The sequence below is a fragment of the Salvelinus sp. IW2-2015 genome, unplaced genomic scaffold, assembly GCF_002910315.2.
Source record: "Salvelinus sp. IW2-2015 unplaced genomic scaffold, ASM291031v2 Un_scaffold1063, whole genome shotgun sequence".
In the NCBI taxonomy this organism is placed as follows: Eukaryota; Metazoa; Chordata; class Actinopteri; order Salmoniformes; family Salmonidae; genus Salvelinus; species Salvelinus sp. IW2-2015.
The window spans coordinates 64,503-77,990 of NW_019942713.1; the positions used below are offsets into that span (position 1 = coordinate 64,503).

General features: G+C 41.2%; 1 protein-coding gene and 1 long non-coding RNA gene across 3 annotated transcripts in view; one reads left to right on the forward strand and one right to left on the reverse strand.

Moving 5' to 3' along the window:
- Window positions 1–6,440, reverse strand: part of LOC112069637 (glutamate receptor ionotropic, kainate 2) — a 59,239-nt gene extending 52,799 nt beyond the window's left edge. The window contains exons 1-3 of the mRNA XM_070438634.1: window positions 6,384–6,440; window positions 5,920–6,063; window positions 2,755–2,862 (exon numbers count right to left, since the gene is read on the reverse strand). Of these exons, the coding sequence (XP_070294735.1) occupies window positions 2,755–2,862; window positions 5,920–6,063; window positions 6,384–6,440 (309 nt within the window). The remainder of the gene's footprint in view (window positions 1–2,754; window positions 2,863–5,919; window positions 6,064–6,383) is intronic.
- A 42-nt stretch (window positions 6,441–6,482) lies between these two features.
- LOC112069638 (uncharacterized) lies at window positions 6,483–8,441 on the forward strand. 2 transcript variants are annotated; one of them, XR_011475430.1, is made up of 4 exons: window positions 6,483–6,676; window positions 6,885–7,525; window positions 7,727–7,843; window positions 7,961–8,441. It is a non-coding gene; the product is annotated as an uncharacterized lncRNA (long non-coding RNA). The 2 variants fall into 2 exon arrangements; XR_002893769.2 differs by lacking the exon at window positions 6,483–6,676 and having other exon boundaries at window positions 6,710–7,525.
- The last annotated feature ends 5,047 nt before the right edge of the window (window positions 8,442–13,488 follow it).

Sequence of the window (13,488 nt, forward strand, 5' to 3'; positions counted from 1 at the left end):
TGATGTTTCGTCCGAGGGCAGAGTGGGATTTGAGGGAGCGGGTTAGTCCCCACTCCCTCAAAGTGGCAGCTCTATCCTTTAGCTCAGTGTGGATGTTACCTGTAATCCATGGCTTCTGGTTGGGGTATTTACGTACGTACGGTCACTGTGGGGACAACATCATCAATGCACTTACTGCTCCTCAATGCCGTTGGAAGAATCCCAGAACATATTCCAGTCTGTGCTAGCAAAACAGTCCTGTAGCTTAGCATCTGCGTCATCTGACCACTTCCCTATTGAGCGAGTCACTGGTACTTCCGGCTTTAGTTTTTGCTTGTTAACAAGAATCAGGAGGATAGAATTATGGTCAGATTTGCCAAATAGAGGGCGAGAGAGAGCTTTGTATGTGTCTCTGTGTCACGCCCTGACCTTAGAGATCCTTATTTATTCTCTATGTTTGGTTAGGTCAGGGTGTGACTCGGGTGGGAAAATCTATGTTTTCTATTTCTTTGTTGTTTTGCCGAGTGTGGTTCCCAATCAGAGGCAGATGTCTATCGTTGTCTCTGATTGGGGATCATATATAAGTTGTCATTTTCCGTTTGGGTTTTGTGGCGTGTTGTTTTCTGTTTAGGATGTTTCCGTGACAGAACTGTGCGCTTTCGTTTTTCTCCTTTTGTCATTTTGTTTGAATGTTTTTGTGAACATTAAATCATGAACACTTTCTACGCTGCGCTTTGGTCTCATTCCGACGACGAACGTTACATTCTGTGTGTGGAGTAAAGGTGGTCTAGAGTTTTTTTTCACTGGTTGCACATATTACATGCTGGTAGAAATGAGGTAAAACATATTTAAGTTTCCCTGAATTAAAGTCCCCGGCCACTAGGAGCACCGCCTCTGGATGAGCATTTTCTTGTTTGCTTAGGGCCTTATACAACTCGTTGAGTGCGTTCTTAGTGCCAGCATCAGTTTGTGGTGGTAAATAGCCAGCTATGAAAAATACAGATGAAAATTCTTGGTACATAGTGTAGTCTACAGCTTATCATGAGATACTTTACCTCAGGTGAGCAAAACCTTGAGACTTCATTCATCTTAGATTTCGTTCACCAGCTGTTATTGACAAATAGACACAGACCGCTATCCATTGTCTTTCCGGAGGCAGATGTTCTATCTTGCCGATGCACGGAAAACCCAGCCAGTTGTATGTTATCCATGTCGTCGTTTCGACTCTGTGAAACAAGATATTACAGTTTTTAATGTCATGTTGGTAGGATAGTCTTGATCGGAGCTCATCCAGATTATTATCCAATGATTGCGTGTTGGCTAATAGGACTGATGGTAGAGGRGGGTTACCCACTTGCTGTCGGATTCTTACAAGGCACCCTGACCTACGACCCCCATATCTCCGTCTCTTCTTCATGCAAATGACAGGGATTTGGGACTTGTCTGGTTTCTGAAGTAAATCCTTTGCGTCCGACTCGTTAAAGAAAAATCTTGGTCCAGTACAAGGTGAGTAATCGGTTTCCTGATATCCAGAAGCTCTTTTTGGTCTTAAGAGATGGTGGCAGAAACATTATGTACAAAATAAGTTACAAATAACGCTAAGAAACACACACAATAGCACAATTGGTTAGGAGCCTGTAAAACGGCAGCCATCTCCTCCAGCGCCATTATTTTCAACAATTGACTCAAAGAGTTGATTCAAAGAGAGAGAAAGACAATAGTTGAAGAGTTTTGAACAAATTGATTTCTTCAAAAGGAAGGAGAAGCAGCAGAGAGAGAAAATTATATTTAGTTGTATTTTTTATTCTTCTTAGTTTACATTTCAATTACTRAGCTAGCTAATGCAGCTATTTTAGCCAACTTAACAACCTGACTCAAACAAAGAGGAATGCTAGCTAGCTGACCAAGGCTATCCAACACTGCAACTCTTCCAAATCAAGGTAAGCTTTCTGTTTTATAAATGTATTTCCTACGGGGCCCACCTGTGTTACTGCTAAACTGCTTGTCGTAAGCTGCTTGCTTTACGCTGTACTGCGTGATAGTAAACCCACAATCCCATCCATGTGTACAAACGGGCTAGTTTTAGTAGCTATGTTGGCTATGACGTTACTTAATATGGTGACAACGATGTAGGCTGTTTAGCGGTTATGATATGAAGGTTTGGCTTGGTGAGTTTAGTCCACAATTGAAGGGAAAAGGTTAGAGGAGGACAGTGCGTAGATGGAAGAAGGAATTATACAACGAGCAAAGTGATGATGCTGTACGTGGCTGCTATGAAAGTGACCGTGTGTGCGGTTGATCAGGGGTATATTGATTCCGTCAATTCCTTTGCAAAACCTTTCTTAAATGTAAGCAAATGGAACAAAAGAGGGATGGACGTAGCTGACTTTGTCCAATAGAAACTTTGGTTTTAGTTGGGCTAATGATTACACCCAAGATCAGCTAGACGCATGTGAGAGTGTGCAACGTAGTATTGAATGTGTTACTGTCTGTCACCTTGATTGCCTCAATTTGTCTGTCGACCTGTGCACCTTCGTTATAAACTTTAATTTGTAGGCTAGGTTGTAGCAACCTCATGAAGGGTATAGGGCAAATTTGAGTATAATGTAGTAGCCTAAACCTATCGATGTTACGTTGAGCTGGGTGAATGGAATATGAATTACAATCATCCAATATGCTGTAATAGAAATAAGGTCATGTTAATAAGAAAAAAATCATCCTCCTAATCTGAAACGGCACCGACCACCACTGACCCACGCACACACACAAACTCACTTTTTCCAGTCCTTCCTCCTTTAGACTGATTACATCCAGGTCAAAGTCTGTCCTCAATCCGTTAGTTTTGTTGAAGAGGATGTGTCCAGTCAAGCCATCCCAATGGGCCTATAGAGAGGGGCACACACACACACACACACACACACACACACACACACACACACACACACACACACACACACACACCACACACACACACAACACACACACACACCAACCACCTAATTCAACTCAAAAACAAAGTCCAATGTGTCCAAATTGTATCCCTCAATTACCCATAATCCTACATGCTCTTTCATTGTATTTCGATCCAAAACCAAAGCCCCGCAATGTTTCCATTTCAATTAGCTAGCCGTTCCATCTGGCTCTCTCCACACTGTCTGCATTTAAATACAACAAGAGACAATAGAGACGAGCACCACAGAAGCTTGTTTGACAGGTATTAGAGTTCATTACACTGTGAAGTTGGTTGTGCTTGAATTTTTACTTCAAAGTGATTGGAGGATCAGAGAGACAGCGCAGGGAGAGATATGAGAGACTAAAGTGGTGGGGGACAGTACATTTGTATTTAAGCAGGGAGTCATGCCGAGACCACGGCATATTTTGCAGCTCTGAATGAACACATCAATAAACAACAATTACACTTAAATATATATATATATATGTATACAGTCGTGGGCAAAAGTTTTGAGAATGACACAAGTATTAATTTTCACAAAGTCTGATGCCTCAGTTTGTAGGATGGRAATTTGCATATTCTCCAGAATGTTGTGAAGAGTGATCAGATGAACTGCAATTAATTGCAAAGTCCCTCTTTGCCATGCAAATGAACTGAATCCCCCCAAAACATTTCCACTGCATTTCAGCCCTGCCACAAAAGGACCAGCTGACATCATGTCAGTGATTATCTCGTTAACACAGGTGTGAGTGTTGACGAGGACAAGGCTGGAGATCACTCTGTCATGCTGATTGAGTTCGAATAAGGAGGGTGGTGCTTGGATTCATTGTTCTTCCTCTGTCAACCATGGTAACCTGCAAGGAAACATGTGCCGTTAACATTGCTTTGCACGAAAAGGGCTTCACAGGCAAGGATATTGGTGCCAGTAAGATCGCACCTAAATCAACCATTTATCGGATCATCAAGAACTTCAAAGAGAGCGGTTCAATTGTTGTGAAGAAGGCTTCAGGGCACCCAAGAAAGGCCAGCAAGCGCCAGGACCGTCTCCTAAAGTTGATTCAGCTGTGGGATCGGGGCACCACCAGTACAGAGCTTGCTCAGGAATGGCAGCAGGCAGGTGTGAGTGCATCTGCACACAAAGTGATGTGAAGACTTTTGGAGGATGGCCTGGTGTCAAAAAGGGCAGCAAAGAAGCCACTTCTCTCCAGGAAAAACATCAGGGACAGACTGATATTCTGCAAAKGGTACAGGGATTGGACTGCTGAGGACTGGGGTAAAGTCATTTTCTATGAATCACCTTTCCGATTGTTTGGGGCATCCGGAAAAAAGCTTGTCCGGAGAAGACAAGGTGAGCGTTACCATCAGTCCTGCGTCATGCCAACAGTAAAGCATCCTGAGACCATTCATGTGTGGGGTTGCTTCTCAGCCAAGGGATTGGGCTCACTCACAATTTTGCCTAACAACACAGCCATGAATAAAGAATGGTACCAAAACATCCTCCGAGAGCAACTTCTCCCAACCATCCAGGAACAGTTTGGTGACAAACAATGCCTTTTCCAGCATGATGGAGCACCTTGTCATAAGGCAAAAGTGATAACTAAGTGGCTCGGGGAACAAAACATCAATATTTTGGGTCCATGGCCAGGAAACTCCCCAGATCTTAATCCCATTGAGAACTTGTTGTCAATTCTCAAAAGGCGGGTGGACAAACAAAACCCCACAAATTCTGACAATCTCCAAGCATTGATTATGCAAGAATTGGCTGCCATCAGTCAGGATGTGGCCCAGAAGTTAATTGACAGCATTCCAGCTTGGATTAAAGAGGTTTTGAAAAAGAAGGGTCAACACTGCAAATATTGACTCTTTGCATCAACTTCATGTAATTGTCAATAAAAGCCTTTGACACTTATGAAATGCTTGTAATTATACTTCAGTATTCCATAGTAACATCTGACAAAAAAAWATATATATACACACTACCATTCAAATGTTTGGGGTCACTTGGAAATGTCCTTGTTTTTGAAAGAAAAGCACGTTTTTGTCCATTAAAATAGCATCAAATTGATCAGAAATACAGTGTAGACATTGTTAGTYTTGTAAATGACTATTGTACCTGGAAACGGCTGACTTTTAATGGAATATCTACGTAGGCGTGCAGAGGCCCATTATCAGCAACCATCACTCCTGTGTTCCAATGTCATGTTGTGTTAGCTAATCCAAGTTTATCATTTTAAAAGGCTAATTGATCATTAGAAAACCCTTTTGCAATTATTTTAGCACAGCTGCAAACGGTTGTTCTGATTAAAGAAGCAATTAAACTGGCCTTCTATAGACTAGTTGAGTATCTGGAGCATCAGCACTTGTGGGTTCAATTACAGGCTCAAAATGGCCAGAAACAAATATCTTTCTTCTGGAACTCTTCAGTCTATTCTTATTCTCAGAAATGAAAGCTATTCCATGCGAGAAATTGCCAAGAAACTGAAGATCTCGTACAACGCTGTGTACTACTCCCTTCACAGAACAGCACAAACTGTCCCCGGTGCACAACTGAGRAAGAGGACAAGTACATTAAAGTGTCTAGTTTGAGAAACAGACGCCTCAGAAGTCCTCAACTGGCAGCTTCATTACTCACTAAACACCAGTCTCAATGTCAACAGTGAAGAGGTTACTCCGGGATGCTGGCCTTCTAGGCAGAGTTCCTCTGTCCAGTGTCTGTGTTCTTTTGCCCATCTTAATCTTTTATTTTTATTGGCCAGTCTGAGATATGGCTTTTTCTTTTTTGCTCTGTCTAGAAGTCCAGCATCCCGGAGTCCCCTCTTCACTGTTGATGTTGAGACTGGTGTTTAGTGAGTCACTAAATAAACTGAGTAGTGGTAACTTAAACACAAGCCATAGTCATATTAACTTAATTAACATTAAGTCATACTTACTCAATTCATCCTATACTGTATGTCAATGAAACGCTAACATTTGAAGTATTACGGTACCTCTTTGATGAGGCTTATAAAGCGCCCTCCGAAGCGCCAGGGTTTGTGGCGGTTGCACTGCAGCGAGCTGACAGTGATCTGCTGCGACTGCTGCACTGCCACCGCTACCACGTGCACCGCGTCGTACATCAGCGCTGCGTCCGTCTGCACACAGAGAGAGAGATATGATGTCAGAGCATTATTACATCATGAGACAAAAGGTGTCTCTTGCTAAATAGATTTGATTAGATTTCCATTAGACAACCTGTATAAGGTTAAATACAATACAGTGCATTGTTATGTCAGAGCATGATTACATAATAAAGTGCATTATGATGTCAGATCATTATTAGGCCTGCTTCATCAAGGGCATTATGATGTCAGAGCATTATTATATCATGAAGGGCACTATAATGTCATAGCATTTTTTATTAAACCTGCACTGCGTAACTATGTGGGTACAGGTGTTTTTGGACCCTTCTGACAAGAATGTAGTATTTCTTTGAGATTTGAACACGTATCCCAGAAACCCCAGCTCTCATTGGTCGGATGACGTAGCATCAACATCCGCTCTGAGACTTTGTGGCTATTTCATCTCGTGGAAACCTAGTGTTGCCAATTTCGACATTTTCAGGAAATTGGAGACTGTGGATGCATGCGATGTGATAACAGTTATGGACAACGTTGAAGATAACTTGATTCTACTTGAGAAACAATGTCTTACGAACAGGTWAAAAAAAATGTACATGTTAAAATATTCACGTTGTTAGCCAAAAAGGTAGGTAACATTAGCTAGCTAGCTATTTAGCTAGCTAAATGGTTGTCAATAGCTATAGTGAATTTCCCTGCCTGGTAAAATATATCAATATGACAATAGCTTTTGTAGATTAGTTAACAGACTTTTGTAAAAAAAAATACATTGTAAAATAATGAATTTTGACTATCATAGCTCTGCATTCATTGAAAATAACTTTGGTTTTGGCTAGTCCTTTGCCCTTCATGCACGCCTCCAACTCAATCATCAAGTTTGCAGACGACACAACAGTAGTAGGCTTGATTACCAACAACGATGAGACAGCCTGCAGGAAGGAGGTGAGGGCACTCGGTGTGTGGTGTCAGCAAAACAACCTCTCACTGAACGTCAACAAAACAAAGGAGATGATCGTGGACTTCAGAAAACAGCAGAGGGAGCACCCCCCTATCCACATCGACGGGACAGCAGTGGAGAAGGTGGAAAGTTTTTATTACCTCAGCGTACACATCACGGACAAACTTAAAATGGTCCACCCACACAGACAGTGACAGTGTGGTGAAGAAGTCGCAACAGCGCCTCTTCAATCTCAAGAGGCTGAAGAAATTGAGCTTGTCACCTAAAACCCTCACAGACTTTTACAGATGCACAATTGAGAGCATCCTGTCCGGCTGCATCACCGCCTGGTACGGCAACTGCACCGCCCACAACCACAAGGCTCTTCTGAGGGGTGTGTGGTCTGCACAACCCCTTTCCCTGGGGGAAACTACCTGCCCTCCATGACACCTACAACACCCGATGTCACAGGAAGGCCAAAAAGATCATCAAGGACAACCACCCGAGCCACTGCCTGTTCATCCCGCTATCATCCAGAAGGTGAGGTCAGTACAGGGTTCACTGGGATGGCCCCTTGATTCTCGAGAGCTATGGCTATAAAGATGTGGTGTATGGATTGTAGATGTGTTATACTCTTCTGCATGAAAATCCTTATTGCTTATACATAAAAGACCATGTATTGAACATTACCATACAATCCTAATAAGTGTTGTGTACATGTTTTTTTCTGTGGGATTCCAGTTTTGAAGAGCCGTAGACCATCCAGGGGCACAGGCAGAGGTGCAGAAAGAAAGAATTGGACAGGAAGACCTTCAAAGGGCTGCCTGACTGCAAGAAGAGAGGCTGGCCGAGATGATGGTTAGTAAAAATATTTCACCTGTGGTACTATTTACCCATTTCACAACATTGTAATCATATCACACAACATTTGGCTGCATTCTGTAATTTCATGTTACTTTTTTCTTATCATTACAGCTTAAATTGCAAGAACTGTCCTTTGAAGAAAGGGGAGAGGTGCTGGAGCTGGCTGCTTCCCGTCTACCTGGAGTGATGTTTCACATCATGGAGTACCGGAGAGCTAGCCTAGGGTCTCCAGACAACCTCGCTGGTGCACCTGCATGAATTGCAGGGAGACTTCTACACACTATTACACACAACTCCTGCCATTTCACCACTGCAATATTCCATTTATTTATTACCAAGTACTGTATGTTTACATAACAGGTTAACACTTTCCACAACTACACTGTACTTTATTCTTCATTTGGATCCCAATTAGGAAAAATACTTGATTTGGTGATATCTTTAAGTCGATTTTTGTGTGAATTTTTCTTTAGTCTGGTCAGTTCAGTTCAGTACTTTATCGGAATGTTTCCCTTACACTGTGCTTTTGTTATTTTGAGGAAGGTTACGGAGACTACCTTGTATATCTCCTTAATAAAACTATTTGACCTGACCTGTATAATTGGACTGACTTGTTTTGTACTGTATTTACACGAGGGTAGTCCATCCGTCTTTCTGGATATCTACCCACCTGTAGGTTTGCTAAAGTAAAGTGTAAACTGTCAAGAGCATAGATGTCCAGGAAAAGAGAATAGTTTAGTAAATAATTCCAAAAGTACAATAATGACGACTATATGCTAGACAGAAAATGCACAAGTATTGTTTCTCAAAAGTTTATTGTTGCCCTCACAAACTTCCCTTATTTATATGATTGACAGTTTTCTGAAGGTTTTAAAACTTCCCGGGAACCACCAAGTCTGACAGCAGGGAAAGCTCCAGTCCTTCCCAGCTCAAAGGTGTGCTTACTGCACCCGTGTTGTGTGGCGAGCATCTCCTCGAAGTTGTAGCAGCTCAGCCGTTGTTGGTGGTGCCATTTCAGGGAGTCTTGGGTCATCTGATCTGAGGATCATTCTGCTTGGTACCCCCAGTCTTCTCAACACTGCTTTCTGAAGTTCTGGGATGTCAGTGTAGTCCTTTGCAGTTTTCAATGAATAGACACTTCAGACTTGTTATAGTAGAGTCTCCTCTAGCTGAAAGATAGTTAATTCTCACCAAATATTATTCTATCATACCTGACGATCACYCCTGATTAAACTAATTGCATTCTAAACTGAAGACCATGATTAGTTGATTATTGGAGTCAAGAGTTAGCCGGGACAAAAGTGTGACAACAATCAAGCCCCTGATGACTGGAGTTGACCATCCCTGACCTAGATCAGAGATAAAATATTTTTTGAATGTAGTTTTGTGACTATCATTAATGTGATGATGGTTATTTTATCAAGTCAATTAACTATGTTTAACTTCTCTAGGGTAGGGGGCAGCATTCGGAATTTTGGATGAAATGCATGCCCAAATTAAACTGCCTGTTTCTCGGGCCCAGAATATATGATATGTATATAACTGGTAGATTTGGATAGAAAACACTCTAAAGTTTCCAAAACGGTTAAAATAGTGTGTGTGAATATAACAGAACTGATTTGGCAGGCGAAAACCTGAGAAAAATCCATTCAGGYAATAGTTTTTGTTTTATGTTTTGTAGTTTTCTTTTCATTGCCATTACAGTATRCATTGACTTAGGACTTAAATTGCAGTMTCTATGCCTTCCAATAGATGTCAACAGTCTTTAGAAAGTGTTTCAGGCTTGTATTCTGAAAAATGAGGAAGAAAGAGCAGTCTGAATGACTGGACCCTAAAGTTTCACAGGGCTTTTCATGCGCACAACCGAGAGAGCGCGTTTCTTGTTTACATTTTATATTGACGACGTTCTTGTTGAAATATTATCGATTATTTAGGCTAAAAACAACCTGAGGTTTGAATATAAACATCGTTTGACATGTTTCTATGAACTTTATAGATACAATTTGGATTTTTTTGTCTMCCTGTTTTGACTGCATTTGAGCCTGTGGATTACTGAAGAAAACGCGCGAACAAAACAGAGGTTTTTGGGTATAAAGAGACTTTATCGAACAAAAGGAACATTTATTGAGTAAATGAATGTCTGCTGAGTGCAACCATATGGAAGATCATCAAAGGTAAGGGATTAATTTGATCTCTATTTCTAAATTGTGTAACTGTTCTATCTGGCTGGCTACTGTTTGTAATGATTTGTCTAGTGGGCTATGTTCTCATAATCGTAAGGTATGCTTTCGCCGTAAAGCATTTTTTWAATCTGACACCGTGGTTGGATTCACAAGAAGTTAATCTTTAAACCTATGTAAAATATGTTTTGTTTTCTGAATTTTTATAATGAGTATTTCTGTATTTGAATTTGGCGCCCAGCAGCTTCACTGGCTGTTGAAGAGGTGGGACGCTACGGTCTCACGTGCCCAAGAGAGGTTKATTATTTAAATTATTGAATTAATCATGTAATAATTAACTCAATAACAATCTTGGGGCACCACGGAAAAAGTTGGTTTAATGAGTTACTGTTTCCCAAATTAATTCAAGAATATATCAGAATATATTGTTATCATATTAGTCATCCATTAATTATCACCACCTCGTCTCATTCTGAACGTCATTGACTTCAAATCTGCACAAACCTTAGTCTAAATGATGATACAGCGATACACAAAGTTGAAAATGAGTGTCATAAAATACATGTAGAATTATAGTGAAGACATCAAAACTATGAAATAACACATATGGAATCCTGTATTAACCAAAAAAGTGTTAAACAAATCTAAATCTACTTTATATTTGAGATTCTTCAATGTAGGCACACTTTGCCTTGATGACAGCTTTGCACTTTCTTGGCATTTTCTGCTGCTGCTGCGCCTTCTTCACAATGCTGTCTGTGTGGGTGGACCAATTCAGTTTGTCCGTGATGTGTACGCTGAGGAACTTAAAACTTACTACCCTCTCCACTACTGTCCTGTCGATGTGGACAGGGGGGTGCTCCCTCTGCTGTTTCCTGAAGTCCACAATCATCTCCTTTGTTTTGTTGACGTTGAGTGTGAGGTTATTTTCCTGACACCACACTCCGAGGGCCCTCACCTCCTRCCTGRWGGCRGTCTCYTCGWTGTTGGTAATCAAGCCTACCTCTGAAAAAGGGGGATGCTTGCAAGGCGAAGAACACCATCCCAACCGTGAAGCACGGGGGTGGCAGCATCATGTTGTGGGGGTGCTTTGCTGAAGGAGGGACTGGGGCACTTCACAAAATAGATGGCAACATTAGGAAGGAAAATTATGTGGATATATTGAAGCAACATCTCAAGACATCAGGAAGTTGTCAGGAAGTTAAAGCTTGGTCGCAAATGGGTCTWCCAAATGGACAATGACCCCAAGCATACTTCCAAAGTTGTGGCAAAATGGCTTAAGGACAACTAAGTCAAGGTATTGGAGTGGCCATCACAAAGCCCTGACCTCAATCCAATAGAAAATTTGAGGGCAGCACTGAAAAAGCATGTGCGAGCAAGGAGGCCTACAAACCTGACTCAGTTACACCAGCTCTGTCAGGAGGAATGGGCCAAAATGCACTTATTGTGGGAAGTTTGTGGAAGGCTACCCGAAACGTTTGACACAAGTTAAACATTTTAAAGGCAATGCTACCAAATACTAATTGAGTGTATGTAAACTTCTGACCCACTGGGAATGTGATGAAAGGAATAAAAGCTGAAATAAAAAAATAATTCTCTGTACTATTGAAATAGATAATTCTCTGTACTATTATTCTGACATTTCACATTCTTAAAATAAAGTGGTGATCCTAACTGACCTAAAACAGAGTCTTGTTACTAGGACTAAATGTCAGGAATTTTGAAAAACTGAGTTCACATGTATTTGGCTAAGGTGTATGTAAACTTCAGACTTCAACTGTATCTAGCAGTCTACAGCACACTGAAATCTCTTGGCTACAAATGTGTAAAATGAATTTWAAAAAATTCAAAATACTAATATGCTGCATCATCCACTTCCCTCTCCATATCCGTTCTGTCCCTGAACAAGGCAGTTAACCCACTGTTCCTAGGCCGTCAATGAAAATAATAATTTGTTCTTAACTGACTTGCCTAGTTAAATAAAGGTGAAATAAAAATACTTTGGAGGAATATCAGGCTCTCTGGCCGGCCAGCTTGTCACCATGGAGACTAATGTCTCCTGATAGCCATGCCCACTCCCTGGAGATCGTGGGCAGAGCGGGCGCTGCTGCAGATGGCACAATTGGCCACAGTGCCAATCAACTCCACTCCAAAACAACACACTCTACATGCCATATCGTGTAGACTCTGAATGATACCATGTGATTGTATGATCCTAGAAACAGACAGGCAATATGACTTGATCACAAATAAGTTTCACAATGGTTAGGTTGTTTATTTTTTAACKCTTTTTCTCCCCAATTGGTAGTTACAGTCTTACTCCCGTACAGACTCGGGGGAGGCGAAGGTCGAGAGCTGTGCGTCCTCCAAAACACAACTGTTTTGACACAATACCCACTTAACCCAGGAGCCAGCCACTACACCCAGCCCGCCACAGGAGTCGCTAGTGCACAATGGGACAAGGAAATCCCTGCCAGCCAAACTGCAACTTTGAAAAAATATATACTTTATATCGGAGTTGTGCATGTTGTTCACATGCATATCTGAGAAGGCATATCTGCCTTCCCATTGGCTAAAATGGTCCCACCTGATCTTCCATCTTTGAGGACATGCATTTCCATTGTTAGAGTGGTCACTCAAGACTATCTTGTCAATATAATAGAACATCTTTGTAGTGGGAAGCCATCTTGACTAAAGGCTGTAGTCAGAAATGATTTTAAACTAGGAAACTAGTAAGGGATATTGTATTTTCTTTGTGTGGACTAGTGATGCGTGGGTTGAATCTTAAAATTGCGCAGGCAGGTTTAGGGTTATGAAAAGCTTGAATGGATGAAGGGCTGTGGCTTGAATAAAGAGAAAACACCTGGGCAGAAAAAGTTAACGTCGATCCACTGATGCAAAAAAGGACAATGTCAGAGTTTAATTCAACAAGAGAAAAGCTGCGAAATTGATAGATGAAAATAAATAGAACGGAGGACCAAAGGAGTCGTCTAATGTTTGGAAAGGATTTGGTGAAGTGGTGAAAGAGGATGACAGCAGTGTTATGTGTGATGATTGTGAGGTGCTATACGAATTTGACAGTCACAAATGACGGGGACTTCAAAATGTCACGTCTCTAGGTCTATAAGCTCTCACATTAAGCATTTCTTGCAGTAAAATGATAGGCCTACACGAAATGTAGCAGAAGTGGAGAAATATGATTTATTTATTTCAGCATCTTGAGAGAATGAATGCGCAGTTAGGGACCATCTGAAAAGGTGCTATCTTTATCAGCGGCATATTTCAACCCACATAAAAAATGCTTCCAAGCCGACCTGAAATCTTATCAAAAACATGTTGGGTCGTTTTAACAGCTTTTCATTTGCTTAAAACCAGTCAAACTAATGTAATTTTGAAATTATGCACAGGACATTTTTCCATTGATTTTTTTTATTGACTGCATTTTCTCCCCACTCCCTT